This window comes from Delphinus delphis, chromosome 4 (genome assembly GCF_949987515.2).
Source record: "Delphinus delphis chromosome 4, mDelDel1.2, whole genome shotgun sequence".
Classification (NCBI taxonomy): Eukaryota; Metazoa; Chordata; class Mammalia; order Artiodactyla; family Delphinidae; genus Delphinus; species Delphinus delphis.
The window spans coordinates 7,829,694-7,850,585 of NC_082686.1; the positions used below are offsets into that span (position 1 = coordinate 7,829,694).

A 20,892-nucleotide genomic window follows, 5' to 3' on the forward strand; every position below is an offset into this window, starting at 1 on the left:
GACTGATCACAATCTGCAATGGTTAACTTTTCTTTAATAAACAAAACACAACAGGATCCCACAAGCAAACAGTTTTAAAACCAATGAAAGCCCATTCTTCTGACTGTAAGGGAGCTTGGCCTCCCTCTCCCTTGCCCTCCCTCCTCCCAGGCACTGCCTCTGACCTTCAAAAATCTTCTAAGAACACAGAATAAACACCTGTGGACTCGCTCTGAAATTCTATAGTCCTAATTTACCCTGAATTATTCAGATCAAATATTCATCAACAACTACTAGTCATCATTTACTTTAATTTCAAATCATACTCTCAAAATTTACAGTCACGTTTACACTGTTTTTAGGGTGGTCCTCATTTCTTCATTATCATCTTTTTCTGTTCTTATACTTAAAATCTGTAAAATTTATACCAAAATACTTAACATTTTCTAATCTAATTTATTGCTCTCCTCCACTGGCAGATTGAAAGATCTCGCTTCCCGTCTTACAATTCTAAACTCACCGTTACATAATTGAAAAAAAATTTTAAATGGATAAAATAAGTTCAAAACTGACCTAACACTTGAATGATAAAAGTTGGTAAATAGACATCTTTTCCTAAAAACAACTTTCAGATTATACTGTCAGAGACTGAAAACAAAAACAGAATTTTTAAAGCAATCCATCATATACCTCATTGGCTCCACTGAACAGAGGTTCTCCAGTGTGCATTTCAACCAAAATACACCCAAGGGACCACATGTCGATAGCAAGGTCATAAGGCATTCCCAGTAGCACCTCTGGAGACCGATAAAAGCGACTCTGAATATATTGGTATATCTGAAATATATTTCAAAATAGTATTAATTCCAAAACAAGTTTTGTTTAACTGTGGTCAACAATGAATTAAGAACACAAGTCTAATATTAACAGCAAAAAATAACTGGGTTATTAGAGTTCCATTTACTGATTTCAACATTAGACTATGAATACTGTTTAAAGAACTAAACGTTTCAAGGGAGTCGTAAATCTGTGAAATGAAAAAAAAAAAAAAATATATATATATATATAATTCAAGCCCTTTCATTTAGTTCAATCCTAATCGGTAACCAAGATATAGCTTAAACAATTATGCCTTATTAGAAGAAAATATTATTGAGAACAATTTATCTCCCTATTATTCTTTCCTGCTATGGCTGGTACTTGGTTTACCATTAATTTAACAGCTCAATTGTATCTAAATTAACCTGAAAGACTTTTTTCAGGTTAATTCAAAGCATTAAGAAAGACTCAAACTCAGTACAATGTAATTGAAATTTCAGACATCTGTACTGTACTAGTCTCACAGGTAAATCTAGAAACACTGCCACATAAAGATTCAATTGGGAGTCGTTTCTGACTAATCACTTCTCTACCCTGTCCTCCTCCATCTCATTCTAAGACTTCTTAGAAAAAGAAATCTTGAAATGGATTATTTTCGATGAAGTAATCTGAGATGTCTTCAGAGACCAATTCATCTTCACCTGGCCATTTAAAATTTGTATCTAGAAATACTACAAAAGCAAAGATAGTTTTACTAAAAAAGGGGAGAGAAACAAAATCCTCCTACCCAAACTCCCTAACTTAACACTCAAACAAGGCAGCCAGCAGCATGGAGCCGCTTCTCACGAAAGCTTCTGTGACTTCCACAACTCCAGCCAAATCTGAGAACCATCCCATGCCTCCACTAGCAGGTCAGCTCAACCTTAAGGCCTGCTCAGAGTGAAGAAAGCCTAACTGAAAGGGACCAGAAAGAACTATTACATTTCCAAGTTTTTATAAGCCAATGGCATCGTGAAGCCCCAAAGACTCCCTACTACTGAGACTTATTTCCCAGCTTAGGAAAGGAAGTTTGTCACCTACCTATCCAGCTGCTTAAAGCAGTAGTCGGGTTATCTACAAGCCTGTGTGTGCCAGGATCGTCTAAGAAACTTTTTTTGAAACATACTTGCCCTGCCACCTTCTAACACTGAGCCAGCAGACCTAGAATAGGGCCACTGCATGTCTGTTTTGGAAATGACTTCCCATGGGATTCTGATACACTCACATAGTTAAAAAACTCACTGAGCTAGAGGTATAGCTGTTTCACTTTGGCTGGAGAGAGATAGTAGTGCTTGATATCACGGCGGCATATATGATTTGGTTTAAATAGGAAAAAATTTTACAAGTCTAAAATCTATTCAAATGACTCTCAAGATGGGCACATATTTTCCATTTACAATATACTTGATCCCTATTAACAACTATGAGCATCTTTTGATTTTCAGAGGCATCCGAAACTGCAAACTTTGCTTCCTATTCCTTCCATTTTTAAAAAGTATTTCAATGTAGCATTGCTACCATAAGATAATTTTCAGAAAATAACAAAAAGACAATCTTGTTAACTGACCATAAACCTTCATGATTAAATTAACCTACTGTATTTAAAAGCTGGAATAAAGTTGGATAGGAAATTTCACTAATTTGGAAAAACAAGAAATGGAAAGCCAATATGAAATAGGAATATCTCCATGTTAGTTATGTTTTTACCTTTTTTTTTAAGAAATGCAGTTTCAATACTTACAAGTAAATAGGAACAACATTTTAAATGAATAAAGTATTATCAAATGGTGACCCTAGTTGGTTTCAAGAAGAGACCATCCTATAACTTCTATTTTATATGCAAAACACTGTTAGAGTAGCTTTCATAATGCTAGAAAGATCAGTAGGAAAAATTTGCTTTCCTAAAATCAGCTAAACCTAAATCTATTTACTGCTATGGACATGTCTGTTTTTAGCACTCTAAAGAAAACTAGTTCGGTGTCATAATTTATAAAACAAAAAAAAGATTTAAACTTATTTATCAAAACAAGTATGTCTATAAACCTAGTAATTTACACTGTATCACTGTGTGTAATGTAAAATTACCTGCATTTTTTTTTACCCATCAGCTTTTGAGGAAAAACATTTATCTCGACCTATATTTAGAGAAATATTTTACAGCAAGGAGTCAATGTTCTATTATTGGAATTTCCCCAAATTTATACTAAGGACCTCTATTTGGGAAATATAGTTACAACAAATCATCTAATATTTAATATATCCATCCCCTCTTTTCTCTTAGACTTTTAGTATACACATAATTTTTTAAGTTAAACTTTAAAAAACTAATACCTTCTAATTCAAAGTTTACTATTTGCATTTTAAAAGGTATTTCCCAAAATAGGTATCAACACAAGGTGATTCAAGTGCTGCATTTTAAAGATAACCATCCTGTAATTACCTCCAAATTGTATACAGATTAATAACATTTCAAGTATCTACTTACAGTCTTTTAACCTAATTCTAATTTTAATTCACAAGTCCTGAAATATACTTACCCTCTGCCCCAGCTGACAAGAACTGCCAAAGTCAACAATCTTGATTGCACTGCGTTTGGGGTTACAAAGAAGGATATTCTCAGGTTTTAGGTCACAGTGAATGATACTAAGTTCTGGAGTCGCAAGGAAAAGCAGTGCAGTGCACATTTGCTGTGCAAACTTTCGTGTTAGGTTCAAAGAGACACCTCGAAAATTGGTGTTCCTCAACAAGTCATAGAGGTTGTAGGACAGCATTTCAAAAACTAAACAGAGGTGGTTTCGAAACATAAAGTGGCGTTTTAAATGCACTGAAAGAGAAAAAAGTTTCATTTTAAATTATACATACCAATAAAATGAGAATAACATGCACATGAACTCTCCAACAATCTGTAACATGACAATGTCAAATGCAGAGTGAAAATCAAGTTAAAATCTGGAGATCAGCATTCTGCACTAAACAGCACATTCTTTAATCAGTTAAGAATATCTAAATTGTTCATCTGCTGAATTAATATATTAGTGTATAGTGTCTGCCAATATGCAATATAATGCAAGAAGTACCACCAAAATGCCTTGCTTAAAAAAAAATTAAGTCAGGTATGAAAACGCAAGTAGCAAACTGACAAAGAGTACTGAGAATACTTTGATAATTTTATTGTCACTGGTAAGAGAAAACACGTTGTACTCCCTGAAAGCCCTACCTCACAACTTCATCTAAGCTCCATCCACTGGGATGTCCAGCTTGTGACGATGCTGTACTTGGCAGCCCTCTCTGGGAAGGCTTTGATACACATACACAATCTGCTTTGCTGAGCCTTAGATTTCACTAGTGATTTTCTGAAACAATTGTCAAAGGAAGACAGGTTTTTTTTTCTTTTGGGCAAATACAGCAAAGGCTCGAAAATCACATTGCAAGGTACTAGAGTTCATAATCAAGGCATCTGATTATGTTCATCAAACTGGTACATAGGACATCCTGTCCAAGACTGAAGGTTTGGGAAAACTTCAAAATAAAGCTCAATCACAAGAAATTGTGAGTAGGCTTATGAATGGGGAAAGTCTAATAGAATACATTACTTGGTATCACTACTGATCCTCTAAAAAGGCTTAATCGTCGACAAACTGCTTCGAAAAGTTGTGCTTTAAGTATTAACACTGACTTCACATCAGATGAAGTCATTCAATAAAGTAAAGAACTGCCCTTCACTATAAAAATTCTTACACACACCAAACTGAGCACCTATAACTCAACTGGAACGACATAAAAACAACCATTTGTCAAGGCTACCTTCATTTTGGTCTTTTAGTATCATTTAAAACAGAGGTTTCTCTACAGATTTATCTGGAATAACTAGGACAGTATTCAATGTCTGGTCCCTGAGAAAGGGGATGCATTGTGTTGTCCTGGTAGGAGCCCTGAACTGTCTCCCTGGAAGCACTGCATGTCAATATAGCTTTTAGATCATTCCTGATACACGTGATCTAAAATTAGGATAAATAACACAACTACTACATGGCTCTATAGGAGTCCATAGTACAACTCAACTCTCACTAACAGTTACATAAGAATGTATAACATCTGTTCTTAATCACTGAGTTCATAGGTTTAAAATTAAGAACATAGCTCCATGTGACATAAGACACCCCAGAGACATGGTCCAAACAAGAGTTCTGACCTGGTTAAGCAGCAGCCGCAAAAGGAATGCAAAAGGTAACTGATGTCAGAATTCAAACGTGATTATGACAATCCCTCTAAGAAGCTGTGATTAGAATATTCTTCCAATGGAAGATCAATCCACTCAATTCCACTAATTCATCATTCATTTACTAAGTATCTATAATGTGCTGAGCACTAAAGACACTGTCAAAGAAAGCTCAAACACAAGTATATACATTAAGTTTTTTTAAACTGAACTTTGGGGAGAACAGACGGTTGGCAAGACTTTGTTCTACACTTAAACTGAATGTTCTTTTAACTAGACCGTGGCAGGTACCAAATAATCCAGATAAGAAATTATGCTATGTGGTAAAAAAAGTAAGAGTTTTTAGAAGTTCAAAGACTTAAAGACTATACAACTCATGAGACTAAATTATATTGATCAAATCACTTCAAAATTAAGTTATTTACGTTATAAAAGAGCAATACAACTTCCAGACACCTTAAATTTAATGTACCAACTCTACTGCCATGGCTGTGTCTAAATCTAAAGTTCTTTTTGCTTGTTTTCCAATATAGAAACTCAGTTTCTTAAGACACTGTGCATGAATTCACCTTCTTCCTAAATAAGAACCTTTAAAAACAAAAAAAACTCATCCAAAAGAATATCTGTAATAACTGATGCAATTAATGATCATTAAAGTCAGTTTATTAGAAACAAAAATGACAGCCATTATTATAACATAACCAAGTAGCTAACATTTCGTGTTTTCTTTCAACAAGGCAGAAATAAATTGTTGTAGTAATGCTATCAACGTTTTCTCTACTACTTAAGCAAAAATTCAAAATAAAGCAAGAGTGAGAAAGAAGAAAAAGGGAGGTATGTTTAGAGACTGTAAGTCTAAGGACTGCATCCTTAGAATGTCCTTCTTGGCCTCCTAAGCCCCTTGAACGGAAATGTGCTCACGTTACACTAAGTTGTAACTGAAAGTGAACAGCAAACATGCAGTAAGTGTGAAAAGACTTGAAATACAAATGTTATTACTGTGGGTTTTATCAGACATCTACAGAGAAGGCACTAAGGAAGAAAAATTAATAGTATAAGCTCATTTTATTGCAACAATGAGGAATGAAGGATGTTTCATAAATGAAATTTAATCTGAATATGTGAACCTTACACCTTTAAACATCAATTTTTTTGTTTCTGTTATTTTGGGAGGACTAAAGAACCATAATGCCCTCCCTTCATTTCTTTTTTTTAAAAAAATAAATTTATTTATTTTTGGCTGTGTTGGGTTCTTCGTTGCTGCACGCCGGATTTTTCTCTAGTTGTGGAGAGCAGGGGCCACCCTTTGTTGCGATGCATGGGCTTCTCATTACTGTGGCTTTCCTTGCTGCGGAGCACGGGCCCTAGGCACACATGCTTCAGCAGTTGCAGCATGCGGGCTCAGTAGTTGTGACTCACGGGCTCTAGAGCACAGGTTCAGTAGTTTTGGCGCACGGGCTTAGTTGCTCCGCGGCATGTGGGATCTTCCCGGACCAGGGCTTGAACCCGGGTCCCCTGCATCGGCAGGCGGATTCTCAACCACTGTGCCATCAGGGAAGCCCTCTCCTCATTTCTTAAAAAGGAGTTTGCTAATAAAACTTAACCTCATATGTTTTTCAGGTAAAGTTAGCATTTCTGAAGGTGAGCTGCTAATACATGCCTATAAAACAGTCTGTAATTAATTGACCCTAAGGTCTCTATCTTAAAATTGACATCATTTTGTGTTTACAGTTGGCAGCAATTTGTTTCTTGGTGGCACATAAAATTATGGTGTCTTAGATTTGATTAAGAATAGTATTAAAGAATGTATAATCAGAAGATGTTTTATCCATATATCAATTGGCCCTAGACTTAACTATTTTCATAATTCTTCTGTCTCCTCTTTTTGTATTCAGAAGAAACACCATACGACAATGAAATAAACACAAGCTCTGGAGTTAGGCAGAGGTAGGTTCAGACCCTAGCTCCAAGAGCCCTGGGACCTTGGGTATGTTACTCTTTGTACAAACTACCTGTAATATAAGGATTTACCACCTTCCTTTCAGGACTGCTATGGTTACAGATGATGGAAGAAAACCACAAGGAATATGGTAGTAGTTCAAGAAATGTTGGCTACTATTTCTTGAGGAAGAACCTGAGATCTTGGCTCAGACATTCCAAAAATGGTTCTGTAACCATTAACAACATATTAGCTCACTTCTAATTTCTGAGCTATATTAGAAATGGTTAAAGTTAACACAAAGTGGCCTCTCTATATAAACATGCACCATTAAAGCAAACAAATGACACTTGTAAGTTTGAAAAACAAAAAAAAACAACAAAAAAAGACACTATTCTCATTTGTTTTTATACTATATACCACCTAGAATGCACGTACCCGAAGATGTAAAATATTACTGCCAGATCAAGTAACGTGTATAAATCTATGCCCTCCAACAGAAATAACTGAATTTTTACCCAATCACTAAGATAAAATCAACATATATTCATACAAAAATAACTCAAATTTGTGGTCTGGGTTAGGGCGCACTGCTTTCTTTGCCTGTTTGTTTGTTTACCTATGTAGTATTTCATTTCAGTGTCATGTTTGTTCATGAGCTCAAGAAGTCGCACTTCTATCTGGGCTTGATTCAGAAAAGCCTTCTTGTTCTTTATTATTTTAATGGCGACCCATTCTTGCTCCACACGATCATACGCCTTTACAACCTAAAAGAGAAAAAAGACAGATGATACCTATTTCATTAATGAACAATTTAACAAGTTTACAGTTCAGCTTAATTGTACATTTATCTAATTCCCCTTTTTCTGACCTTCCTAATTAAAAGAGATCCTATTCGTTTCCATTCAACAGCATCCATTTACTATTTTATTGTCACTTTAAGTCATTTTTCAAATGGATTTCTTCTGCATCCTTACAGTATTTCTAAACATCCACAAAATAGATAACTTTCTTAAAATGAGATTAACTATTTTCCTCCTTCAGAAATAAATTATGAATCTTGACAAGTGCTTTGGGGTTTTTTACCTTTCTTACTAAATAACATTATAAAACAATTCTTCTAACTATTCTTTTAGTAAGAGAAAAACCTGGTTTAAATCCCAAGCATATGTGTGAGATACTTAAAAGGTTCTAAGTCATCTGAAAAATGCAGATAACTTTCTAAATGTGACTTAGATTTTCACAGATAAAAACTTAGGCATACCAGAAGAATTAGTTTACAGTTATTCAATTTAAAAAATATCAAAAACAAATAACCAGGAAAAAAGTTTAAAATGCCAAAATTAGGGGATTTTGAGTTTTAAAATGAGAAGGAAACTGAAACATTCATGTGCAAATCACCATGCATACCTCTCATTTAAAATTTTACTCATTTAAAACAAGTTTCACACTATTAATAAATTTATACAAAAATCAGGAAATACACAGATAAAACTATATCTCTACAAATCAGAAACTGCTATAAGTGATTAAATATTATATTTATAATATTACAAATAGTCTGAATAGATAATAGTTTTAGATACATTTTCTAGCATATTCAGAAAGTACAGAGATGCAGGTAGAACTCCAAGTGATTCCAATGTGTTGGCTGAGTACCACTGGATTAGAGGAAGAGAATGGAATGCATGGTCCAAGATCACATCAGTCAAGGTTACTGTCAATCATAGATCATAAATCATTCAGCTGAAATCAAACTTGGAATGAAACGTGCAGTATCTCTGGTTTCACCCAATTCTAAAAAAATACTATCTATTGTCTTTTAAATCAGAGGCGACCCATGTAAACATCTGACCAAGTGCTTCTGATATTCTTCTGTTTCACTGACCATATTGACTGTACCAAGAGTTGCAGTTCAGTGCCCAGATCCTAACGGTCTCCAGGACAAAGGCCACTAACATGGACTCAACTATTTACTGACTTAGCAAATAGTTAACTTGCTCAATGCTAAAGCAATGATCTGCAACCCCGAATATCACACATTCAGTAGGGTGTTTTCAAAAATACCCATGCCCAGAATCCAGTCACAGAGACTCTGATTTAACTGCTTGGAGCCTAAGTATCCATCCTCCCCTCCCCACCCCACCCCCAATCCCCAAAGCTCCCTGGAGACTTTCAAAGTGCAATCAGGATTGATGACCACTGGCTTAAGAAATGAAGAAGCTGCTTCTCTGACAAGGATCTGGCAGAGGATTTAGCGGACGTCTGACCAAGTCGGTAAGGAAGACTTTATCTGGTGAGTGACAGGTCCTGACCCTGAACACACCTCAGCCTAGGAGAAAGGCATCAGTCAGTCTGATCTGGTAAAATGGATTTTGATGTCAAATAGGCCTATGTTTTCACAGGTTTACTATGCTGACTTGCTCTTAGGAATCAGAGTATAAGAAAATTAAAGGGGAGGGGGAAAGATCACGGTGAGCTCAAAGACTGAGTATTTAAGGAAAACTAAGTTTAGAGAACAGGCCGTACAGCCACAGTTTTCATGGTGGACATCACAGAAGTTTGAAAAGCGTCCTGTTGAGAGCAACTGCCTAAACGCTGGTGTAATTTTGAAGGTGGACATGACAATCACTCTATCCAGGGTGTTCACGGCCTTACTTAAAAGGTAGAGGCCTCAGAAATGCCTTTCCTTAAAAAGCTCTCAAAGAGAAGCAGAAGCTGCTTCTGACAAAAAGTAATCCTTTCTTAAAGAGGGACTCCCCACACACTGAGAATCCCCTGACTCAGGAGAAAAAGAGGTTACAAATCAAGGGGAAAGGCCCTGAATTACGTATAATTACAAAAATTCTGTGAAATCATGGACAGGGGCAAATGTATTATACATGGGACACCAGGGCCTGGTAGAGCCACACCAGAGTCAGGGGTCTTCTAAGAAGCTTGTTCATATTTCCCTATAGGTTTAATAGCTTGATCTGTCTGGGTCTAGAGCTGTAGCTGCTACTGGCCTGTAGTATACTTTTTGTCCTAAGCATGATTAGACTGACACATGATGAATTTTTCCCCACAGGTTGAAAAGAGGCATGCTTTGCTTTCACTCAGGGCAGGAACAGGTAAGTAAGAGTGTATGCAGGTTCCATAGTTTTAGACAAACCAAAAACAACCTCCAAAATCCAAAATATTGTCCAAGTCAAAAGAAGTATTTGGATTAGAAGTTATTATAGTAACTGACTTGCTGCACAAAAGCTACGAGGCAAAGGAGGCTGGGATTAACAGTAAATCATACCTCAAACAAAAAGGCTCTGTGACTTGATGAGATAAGATAGGGAGATTTACACATGGGAACAGCTGGGGGATCCACTGCCAGAGAAAAGCTTTTTAAAAGTGCAAGGAAGAAGGTCTGACAGCTCTTAGTCTGGGCACAGCTGATGTAAGAGGCTAATGTAGTTAGGGTTTGTGCTTTGTATTGGGATAGGGTGGGCAAGTGAGGAGAAGAGAGCTGTGGGTGGAGAGAAGAGACTAGGAACGAACAAAAAACCAGGTCCACTGGAGTTCCTCCCTCACTTTTCCGGGTAGAAGCGGCCTGAACGACCCCACCCATCGGAACAATGCCAATCACAATATTAGCAACGCTGATGCCATGAGGACTTAAGAGGAGACCCTGGAGACCCTCTGCCCATTTAGAGGCCTGACGGAGCTAGAAGAGGAGCTGAGGAAAAACTTAGGCCACAGCCCCTGGTGTCCCAAGTCTCCAAAGAAGCGAGAGGACATGTGCTGTGCCAGCTGAAAATGGTAATTTTGTTCTCTGTGAGGAGGAGTATCCGACAGGAAGGTAATTATCTCTCTCATACATAACGACGAACCATCCAGAGACTAAAAACCCCACATGAAAGAGGCAATACTGTCTATTAGTGATTAAAATCAACCACTTAGTATTAGTAAAATAACTACTTGATAGCTATAGGAAGTTTTTTTTTAAAAAGTCTAATGGAGTTTTTATAGCTGATGCAGTTTTCTTACCTTTACAGAAAACTATAATAACCCAAATACTTACATATCCGTTGTTTAGATCTATTTGCAAATATTAAAAGTGTACTACTGAGAAAAGGCTATAGTAACATGATTCACTAAGAAGTTCTTTCTAATTTATGAAATTCAGCATCTTCCATTAAATTACCTGTCCAAAGGAACCTTTGCCTATCAAGGAGTCAATTTCGTAACGATCCATCCACTTTTCTCCGTTTTTTACAATATAATCATAGTTATCATCATCATAACCATCATTGTAAACCTTCCGCTCCTTCTTATGACTAGAATCGTCTCCCTGGCCCTGCTGGTGTCTTCGCTTCTTTTTTGCATAGTAAACCTGAAATGAGAAAATAGTGTTAGCTGTGCAATGAAAAATTATTGGGGACAGGGAGCAGTGAGGGCACCATATGTCGAGTACATACAAGACACATCTGCTATCAGTAGGAAACTGATGAATTTTTATTCTTTATAACACACACAAAAATAAAATAAATAATTTTCTATAGTTGCTACTGGAATTACAGAATAACACTGATATATAACAAATGAAAAATATCTACAGTAAAATTCACTTTAGAATTATACTGTTTATACATTTTTTAAATAAGAGATGTTACGTGACCACGCCAAAGTCTCCCACTCAAGAAGAGTAACAGGACCTGATTCATATTTATTTTCTAAACTAAGGTATAATTTATATACAGTGAGATGGTATAGATCTTAGAGAAATGCAAATCAAAACCACAATGAGGTATCACCTCCCACCATCATCAAAATGGCCATCATCAGAAAATCTACAAACAGCAAATGCTGGAGTGGGTGTGGAGAAAAGGGAACCCTCTTGCACTGTTGGTTGGGAATGTAAACTGATACAGCCACTATGGAGGACAGTATGTAGGTTCCTTAAAAAACTAAAAACAGAACTACCATATGACCCAGCAATCCCACTACTGGGCATATACCCAGAGAAAACCATAATTCAAAAAGACACATGCACCCCAATGTTCACTGCAGCACTATTTACAATAGCCAGGTCATGGAAGCAACCTAAATGCCCATCGACAGACAAATGGATAAAGATGACGTGGCACATATATACAATGGAATATTACTCAGCCATAAAAAGGAACGAAGTTGGGTCATTTGTAGGGACGTGGATGGACCTAGAGACTGTCACACAGAGTGAAGAAAGTCAGAAAGAGAAAAACAAATACTGTATATTAACGCATATTTGTGGAACCTAGAAAAATGGTACAGATGAACCAGTTTGCAGGGCAGAAACAGACACAGATGTAGAGAACAAACGTATGGACACCAAGGGGGGAAAGCGGCGGGGGGTGGGGGTGGGGGTGGTGGGATGAATTGGGCTATTGGGACTGACAATGTATACACTGATGTGTATAAAATGGATGAATAAAAAGAACCTGCTGTATAAAAAAAATAAATAAAATTCAAAAATTCAAAAAAAAAGAGTGTATAATATGAAGGACTTTGGGGAAAATGTATACGCTGATGTAATCAACATATGCTAAACAAAATAAAGAACATTTTCATCCTCCTTATATTCGAGTTCCCTCATGCCCCTTTCTAGTCAATCCCAATTTTATATTTGATCCTAGAGCAAAAGATTTTAAAAATGAAAGTTTAAATGTATAATATATGAACTGATGTTTTGCTAATATAAAAAGGGCCTCTGAGACATGCCTAGTTCTTAAGCCTGTAATAACATATTAATGAAAAACAGCCATGCCCCTCCCCCCCCCCACTAAAGGCCGTAAACCTTATGGTTGGTCACAGATTCAGTTATTTTCCTTGTATCTATTTTTCTTATAAAGTAGTTTCTAAGACTAGTAAAAAATAATAGGTGGACTAGGCAACAGTCCAGATAACTGGTAACTAACTTTCAGGAAATTATAAATTACATTGCACAGAGCAACATCAGAAAAACTAGTTTACAAGGTGGCAAAACAGTTAAAAACAAACTTTAACAAAGCTACTGTTAACAGTTTAACAATTTATCAGATATCAGCAAACTGACATTAATCAATTGTTAACAACAATTTATCAGATATTTTCAGATGACCAAAAGCTAGTTTGGAACATCTTTTATAACATATAAATTGTATACAAAATCCAACTTAGAAATGCTCCTCATTGAGTTCACTTCAATTTTATCCTGCCACATTGCCACAATAATATAATACTGGCATTAAAACAGCATCAAACTGCTATAAAATTTATACACACATAAGAACATCTTTTTAGTTAAATGGCTCTAAAGCTGGTAGAAGATAAGTCTTTAACGTGAAAGGATGTAAGGCCCCATTGGAAGAGGAAAGAAAGCATAGGGTGTCCACCCTTCTCCAAAAAAGCTCATTTAATAATTCATTACAGAGCTAGAGTTGGGATTAGAAGCAAGTAACAACCAAGCCAAAGGTCTAAAACACCAGAAAAATAAGTTTTGAAAGCCAAGAGTCAAGTTGAAAGGTGAGTAATTCAAAGGGCTGTCCGTGTTTTTTATCCTACTTACTTCCACCAAAAAGGCTTTCAGATATCTTACAATGAAAAAGATACAGATAAAAGAACACACATTAATTTAAAAAGAAAACTTTAAACTACATAAATATAGATAGATCAGACAGACTAGAGCAAATGCCTGTTAACTGGGCATTAAATACATCTCAGAGCTTCCTGACATCCATGGTAAAAGTAGAAACAGATATGTAAAAATTTAAGCAAAATTCCGTAACATTTTCATACTTTTATATTATTACCTTCCTTTCCCCTGAAGTTTTGGAGACGAGATTATTATAAAAATGACAACTCAGCATATATTAAATATAACTTTAAAAAGAAGGGAAGTTATCCACAATTATCTTAACTTTTTGCAGTCCTTGTTAATATATCTTATTTGTTTTACACAATTATAATTTTATTATCTATAAATCACTAACTTACCAGTCTTCATGATAATCATCAATATGACAATCCTTGGGAGTTAAAAATAATTTTAGTATGCTTAAATATGCTACAAAATAACTTTTTTCCCTTGCTCTATTGCAAAATAGATGCTGTTATAACAAATCAATAGTCTTACCTCATTAATATGCTTATATGTTTTGATCAAGTCAACAGAAAGTTTTCTCAGGGGAGCAGTAGCTGGATCACGGAAGGTTTGGGGCATCCGCCTCTGTAACATGACAATATCAGGCATCACCTTAAATAGACAGAAAAGACTAGCACTTTAACTATACTGTACTGGTATGAATTCCCTCTTCTGTAACCTGTGTATACGTTTTTAAAAAAGAAAAAAAAAAGACATCTACGTTAGAATAGTATACATGCTCTCTTGGTCATATCTCTTTCATCCGGAATCCACTGAAGACAACCACTGGAACAAATAAACGGAATTAGAAGATAATATGCCCAGTTACCAAGGCTTCAATTTTGTTCCCCAAATTCAACAAGAGGAATACAGATATACCCCTGGTCCAGGAGACATGCATGATGCTGCCCAAGAGGGCTTCTCCACCATACAATTAGCCTAAGGAAAAATTTCTTCTAAATTATTCCTAAAGCCTGACCTGGTTCACAACAGGCAGATGAAGACTAACCCACCTTTCAGCTTCCTAACACGGGAATCTAAGACCCAGTTGGCACCACGAAGCAAGCTGTTCGTGGAGCAGAGATGGAGCTTGGTGCTGCAGAACTGCAGCTCCTAACAACCCCAGACCCTGCCCTCTGACCAGCACCTGTAAGCGAGGCTGAAATCTTCACTCACTTCTTTAACATGACTGAGTAAAACATGCCCTCTACCTTAACACATCCGACCTCACCCTCCACATTCCCTGTGCCCCCAGCCAGCAGCACTTTTCGGCACCTGACGTACTGGTATACATTTACTCATTTACTGGTTCTAGTTTTTTCTCCTTCTCCTTCCACTACAAGGAAAACTCCATATGGGGCAGGGATTCTTTTCTTCAATGTTGTATTCCCTTTGCCTAAAACATAGCAGGCATAGAGCCTGAAACACAGTAGGTACTTAATAAGTATTTGTTGAATAAACAAGTGAAGCCATAATACCAATATCCCTACCTATGATTACACTAGGAGCTGACCACAAATAAGTTCCAGAGAACACCTTAAAGCTAATGAAACTTTCTTTTAAAAAACTCATTTCAACCATACTCCCACCCCAAAACTAACCCATGTCTCCTTCATCGTCCAATAAGCAGTCAGGGTTCAACTGTGAGCTTCCTGCTAGACGGGGGATAAAGCAGGAAACACAAACGTCCTCCAAACATAAATACGCCCAGGAATGCTGCAACCAGCACACTAATGATCCTGGATGGCTGCTCTCGCCCCACTCCTCAAGCCTCAGCAAAGGAGTTCCCAGAGGGGCTTCTTGGAAGCAACAGATCCTCAAAACCAATTAATGACATCAAGGTACCTTCAGTCACTACGCTAGTCATCCTTGGGCTCCTGTCTAGCTCTCCTGCAGACATTTACACCAGCAAAACAACTGAGCCAGAAGCCCCTGATGCAGCCCCTTCCAAAGGCACTGTGGTCAGTCAATCTGAGGGGCAGAGAGACAGAAAAGACATCATACTAAGGCCTCACAGAAATGCCTGGAGTCTTGGGAAAATTAACCAAGTTAACCCACAGTAACAAAAAAAGAAGACAGAAGGGTTGTAAGGACAGAACAGAAAAGAATCCCCATCCCTGTGGTATGAAAAGATGGTGTTACCTAGTTACAGTTACCTAGCTGTACTCTCTCTCCCTCTCTTTATTCTATGAAAGAAGTGGAAATTTGAGCCAAATTTGAGGATTATAACCTGGGAATAGCAACCCAGCTCCGAGAACTGTTCCGACCCTGCACTTTCTCTTAAACTGGTATTAACATTAGTTTCTTCTGAATCTATACTCAAACTCTAAAAAGTTGTTATCCGGATGGCAAATTCACTGAACTACTGAATTAAGTTAATAATTATTACCTCTTCCCATGATCCTCTCCTTCTTAAAGTTCCAAATAAGGTTTAAGGGAAAAAAAACCTTCAATGATTGTAACTATTTGTCTGAAAATATAGTAAGACTTAATAATATCACCTGAATTAATTTATTAAATATATATAGTTTTATTTTTCTAAATATGAACAGGTACAGTTAGGTTCACAGAATATTTGGTTCTTATACCTGTCCTTGGAGACTTAATTTAATGAATAGACAATATCAGTAATAAGCATGTCAAATACTTTTATGTGAATGAATGCTATAAGCATTTAAGGTAATGAAAGAGGTTTCTCTTAATGTATTTCCTTTTTTTATTTTTTAAGACCCTGACCGTTTTCAAGCAGGTAACGTACTTGGCAAGACCATTCTTGGACTATTGGAGTGTAGCCTCACTGTGAGGTTTCACGAAATCTGAACCAGTGAAATACTTGTTTACCTTTGCCACAAGAGTTGATAGAAGGTATAACTACTGCTAGAAACAACTGAATTACTTAAGTAGTTAATAAAATAATAATTATAGCAGCAAATATTTGCTATACACTATGCTGTGAGTATGCAGATTTTTACTCTCTCATGTAATCCTCTCAACAATCTCATGAGAATAAGGAACGTAAGTTCCTGTCACTATTTTACAAATGAGAAATCTGAGTCTCTGATGTAAAGTTACTTGACCAAGGTCTTAGAGCCAGTAAATAACAGAGATGAGAAGTGAGGCAGTCTCCCACCTAAGCCTATGATCTGAACCACAGCACTGGGCCAGGAGCTCCCTGTTAATTTTAGGTCTCTTGTCTATCCTCTTGTTGAATCATTTTTAGTCTATTTGTTGGACAAAATAATTGAGTCATGCATAATAAACACCAATAAAATAAACATATGCATTTATTACAATTAATTATGTTCAAAACTGTAAATACGCTTTTTTAACTTGCCCACTTACAATTCCACTGGTATTTCAAACATTGGAAAAAATGTGACTAGTGCCTACATCTTTCCATGAGTAATTATGCTCGCTTAAAACACCAAAATCCCACAATCAAAAAAAAAATATTTAATGTACATAGGACATGCATGAAATTGGATATGAATGTAATTTTGCCTAACAATCTTTCCTGCACTCAATATATGAGTGTGTGCTATGGCCTTGGCATGTCACACAATATTGCTAACCTCTTCCACAATTAGCCAAGCTACCTAAAAGGCCAAATCAATTAGCTAATTCTAAATACATTACTTTTCTTATATTCTTCTGGCAACAGAAGTTACTATTTCAGGGGCATCTGTATATATAAACCAGATGAATTCCACCCACAAAAAACTGGCCTTTAGATCAGGCTGTATTTCAGTGCTTCAAATAGTGCCTTGTGCAGGCTAGGCACTCAAAATATATGGAAAGAACAAATTAATTTCGACAAACTAAACGACTCTTCCTTCACAAACTTTCATTGTGATTTCCTGTTAGGCAACCAAACTTTCTGTTTCTCATTACTGTGGTGCCATAAGCACCAATCCAGAATTAGAAAATTAACTTGTCCAAATACACACTCAGTGACAAATCTATATACTAAGACTCAAGCCAGCCCTAAGCATTTGACACTTTGTCCACTTCCAACTTCTTATGGTCACACAGTCAGGAGAATGTAACATAGCAAGCTCCCTCCTTCCCTTCCGCAGCCGGGCAGAAGTCCCACAGCGTTCAGAGGACCCAGGGGCTCCCTGAGCCACTGCAGGTAGCCCAGTCCCACCACGGCCTCCACACCGCCCCCAACGCCCTCGCTGAAAAGGCAAAGTTGTTGAGCTATTCTCCTGCCACCTCAGCCTTAAGGCTCCGGGAGCCAAAAAATGTCACATCCCCAACAATCCTATCTCTTGACCTTTCTGTGTGATGATGACACAGATCACAAAGCCAAAAAAAAAAAAAAAAAGGCAGTAGTTCACACCTCCTGCTTAGAGAAGCTACAAGAGCTAAAACAATCTTTTTTTCTTGAAAAGATTCCACAGTGTTAAGTACCAGGACTTTATTTAAAAATTGTTTTCTAGTTTAATAATACCTATTCCACCCATTTTATTTATGTTTACCTCATATTTTCATATATACAGTGGAGAATGAGAAACACCATGTCCTGCCATTCTTGCTATTTTGAGAGCTATTAATAAAGTTGAATAGCATATGTAACACATATCCAGAGTACATAGCTTAAGGACCATGAAAGGTACTGTGAAAACTGTTAACAGCCCAGAGAGACTCAGCATTCTGAACATCAATCATACTTTTCTACTTTTACTTTTACTTCATTTATCTTTTGAACAAAACTGTATTTAAATTCACATGAAACACACTCACACAAGAAAGATTAACTACCAGAAATAAAACGTTATCTTCTTTCAATTTACTTGTACAATAAACCTTACTTAAAAGGCACTGGATAGGATGATTATGGAAACTGAATAATGAAATTACAGAAGTTTAGAGCTAGAGAGTACTCTTCTGGAGGGTCTAGTCTAAGGTCTCAATCTTACATTCAAGGAACAGAGAGAAGAGTCCATGTGACCTGACTCAAGTCACACAACCAGATCATGAGTCAAGACCTGGAGCCCATGTCTTATGACCAGCAGACCACGCCACATCAGTGCACAGTTTCAGTGCTTTACACTTCAGTTATAAGTAAGCTTTTAATCTGACTGCCTTATTAAGGTTCCAAAATTTCTGGAGTTTGGCAGAAGTATCTGGCTGAATACTATTACTTAAAAGACAGTCTTTTTACATCATATGAATCTTTTAAAATATTTTACAGCTTACAATGGAAATACTAAGTAACTTATCTCTTATTTGAAAATAACCCTCAAATAAGATGTTAGCTGTATCTAAAAATAGGTACTTTGTTAACTAAATTACCTACTACAATAATACAAACATAAAATAACTTGAAAGGACTGGATTTTTTTCCTAGCCCTCCTTAGATGCCAGGTGTTACAACTGAAAAAGCACTGTATCTAAGAAGAAAGAAGCCTGGGCTGGGCCCCAGAGTCTACTGCCTACATACTTGGAGAAGTCACAAATGGGAGCTCAATCCCTTCAGCTGTAAAAACAGACTAAAAACAGACACCCTACCTGATAGGCTACTTTTGAACAAGCGGGAAAATGAATCCAAACATACTTTGTTTCTTGAAAGTACAGTGCAAAGACTGTGCTATTACTACTTTTTGGACGTCCAGAGAATTTTCTTCTGGTACACAATTGAACACTTTCCAATTCTGACCAACTGCTCCAATTCTCAAACATACAACTTCTCCATTTACTGCATAAAACAAATTCTTATGTCCTGTCATAATTTATCTTACTATTTAACTGTGAATGTTATTCACGTTATATAATTTTATAAATGTAAAGTCAGTTCAACTATTCACAAGATCTTATTATAATACATACAAGGGTGTCCTCAAATAATGATGTTACTTAACTGTAGCCAATAGCTCATTAAAACCAGGTATTATTGAATTAGAGAAAACACATTTCCTTCAAATAATCCAGTATAAGAAATACTTCGAAATTTTCTGGTTTTGTTCATATCGAAAGACCTAAACAGTGACAAACCAAATTCCTGAGTACATGGAAAAACAGCCATTTTCTGCACTCATCACACACAGTCTCAGTGGAGAAAGAAACTTTACCACAACTATAGCTAGTAAAAAAAAAAAAAACTCCCGAAATCAAAAATCAACATGGTGGACGCAGTTAATTCAGGAAGATTCATACACACATGCATATGTGTATGTATATCAAGAGATTTCAGCATTTATTCACTTTACACTATCCGTCTTATGGAAAATTGCTGAATCTCTAGTCTGAATATTAGAATGAGCAGCATGATTAATTTATAATTTTTCTTTTTAATTTTAAGGAGTTTCATATTTATTTTTATAAATGTGTACTAAAGTAGTTTATGACAGTATAAAATCACCTCTTTAAGTTTCCTATAATGGAATCTGACTTGTTTTCCTATAACTTACATTTTTCTACTTAACCGCCTTCCCATAAAAATAAGGTTTAAGTTTTTTTATTTTAACTAATATTCTTTAGAAGTAACTTTTCCCCCATCGCAGAATGAGAGAATGTGGTTATGTTTATAAGTGTTTTTCTAATTAAAGTGAAATACATAGAAAAAACCAACCAAAAAAACCAACAAACTTTTAAACACAAACTCCTTAATATCATATTCTGTCAACCCGGAATCCCATGTGACATGTAAACTGAAAACCATTAAGGCATTCTGCCTATTTACTATTTTACCATTTTAATGAATAAATTACCATCCCAACAAATCATTTCTGATACGTCATAAACTTACCTGGTTAGTTAGAGGCTGCTGAATCTGGTCAGAATAAGATAAGGCAGAAACCTGTTGGTCACTTATGTTTGGCTGGCGACGGTCACTGTACTGATGTGAATGGGGCATCTGTCCAGCCATCTGAAGGCCAGCAGCATGGAATGAAAATGACGGTGCAAGCCGAACAGATGAAGGTTTGCATGCTGAAGTCTCTCCTCCTACGAGAAGATAATAAGTGAGGTTTAAAGGATGCATTCATATCCCAATGTTTGTATCTTTTGACTTATCTGATAGTTCTTTAAATAAGGACTTTAGGATGTTCAATAATATTAAAAACCTTTAAAACTGCAAACAAGGGTATGACACTCAACACAACTGTTGTACAATAAACGGTATAAAATATAATAGTGATTAAAATGAATATCTACAAGTCTGTTTTAAGAGAAAATCGTAAGTAAATCTTTTTGTAAAGCAATGGAAACAACCTTTCATACTTATTTTTACATGAGATTTGCATCAATTGAGAACCACAAGTT

The 20,892-nt window shown here is 36.3% G+C and overlaps 1 protein-coding gene and 1 long non-coding RNA gene across 5 annotated transcripts in view; one reads left to right on the plus strand and one right to left on the minus strand.

Annotated features, from left to right (window-relative positions):
* DYRK1A (dual specificity tyrosine phosphorylation regulated kinase 1A) overlaps positions 1 to 20,892 on the minus strand; it is a 144,592-nt gene that overhangs the window by 20,462 nt on the left and 103,238 nt on the right. For 3 of the 4 annotated variants that reach the window (XM_060010305.2, XM_060010306.1, XM_060010303.1), the window contains 6 exons: positions 20,378 to 20,574; positions 14,119 to 14,238; positions 11,170 to 11,358; positions 7,615 to 7,762; positions 3,375 to 3,661; positions 670 to 816 (listed from right to left, as the gene is read on the minus strand). In XM_060010305.2, coding sequence (XP_059866288.1) covers positions 670 to 816; positions 3,375 to 3,661; positions 7,615 to 7,762; positions 11,170 to 11,358; positions 14,119 to 14,238; positions 20,378 to 20,497 — 1,011 coding nt within the window. In that variant the 5' untranslated portion in view covers positions 20,498 to 20,574. The remainder of the gene's footprint in view (positions 1 to 669; positions 817 to 3,374; positions 3,662 to 7,614; positions 7,763 to 11,169; positions 11,359 to 14,118; positions 14,239 to 20,377; positions 20,575 to 20,892) is intronic. The other variant, XM_060010304.1, reaches the window with a different exon arrangement.
* LOC132424552 (uncharacterized) lies at positions 8,996 to 11,164 on the plus strand. Its single transcript, XR_009519215.1, has 3 exons — positions 8,996 to 9,272; positions 10,063 to 10,105; positions 10,569 to 11,164. It is a non-coding gene; the product is annotated as an uncharacterized lncRNA (long non-coding RNA).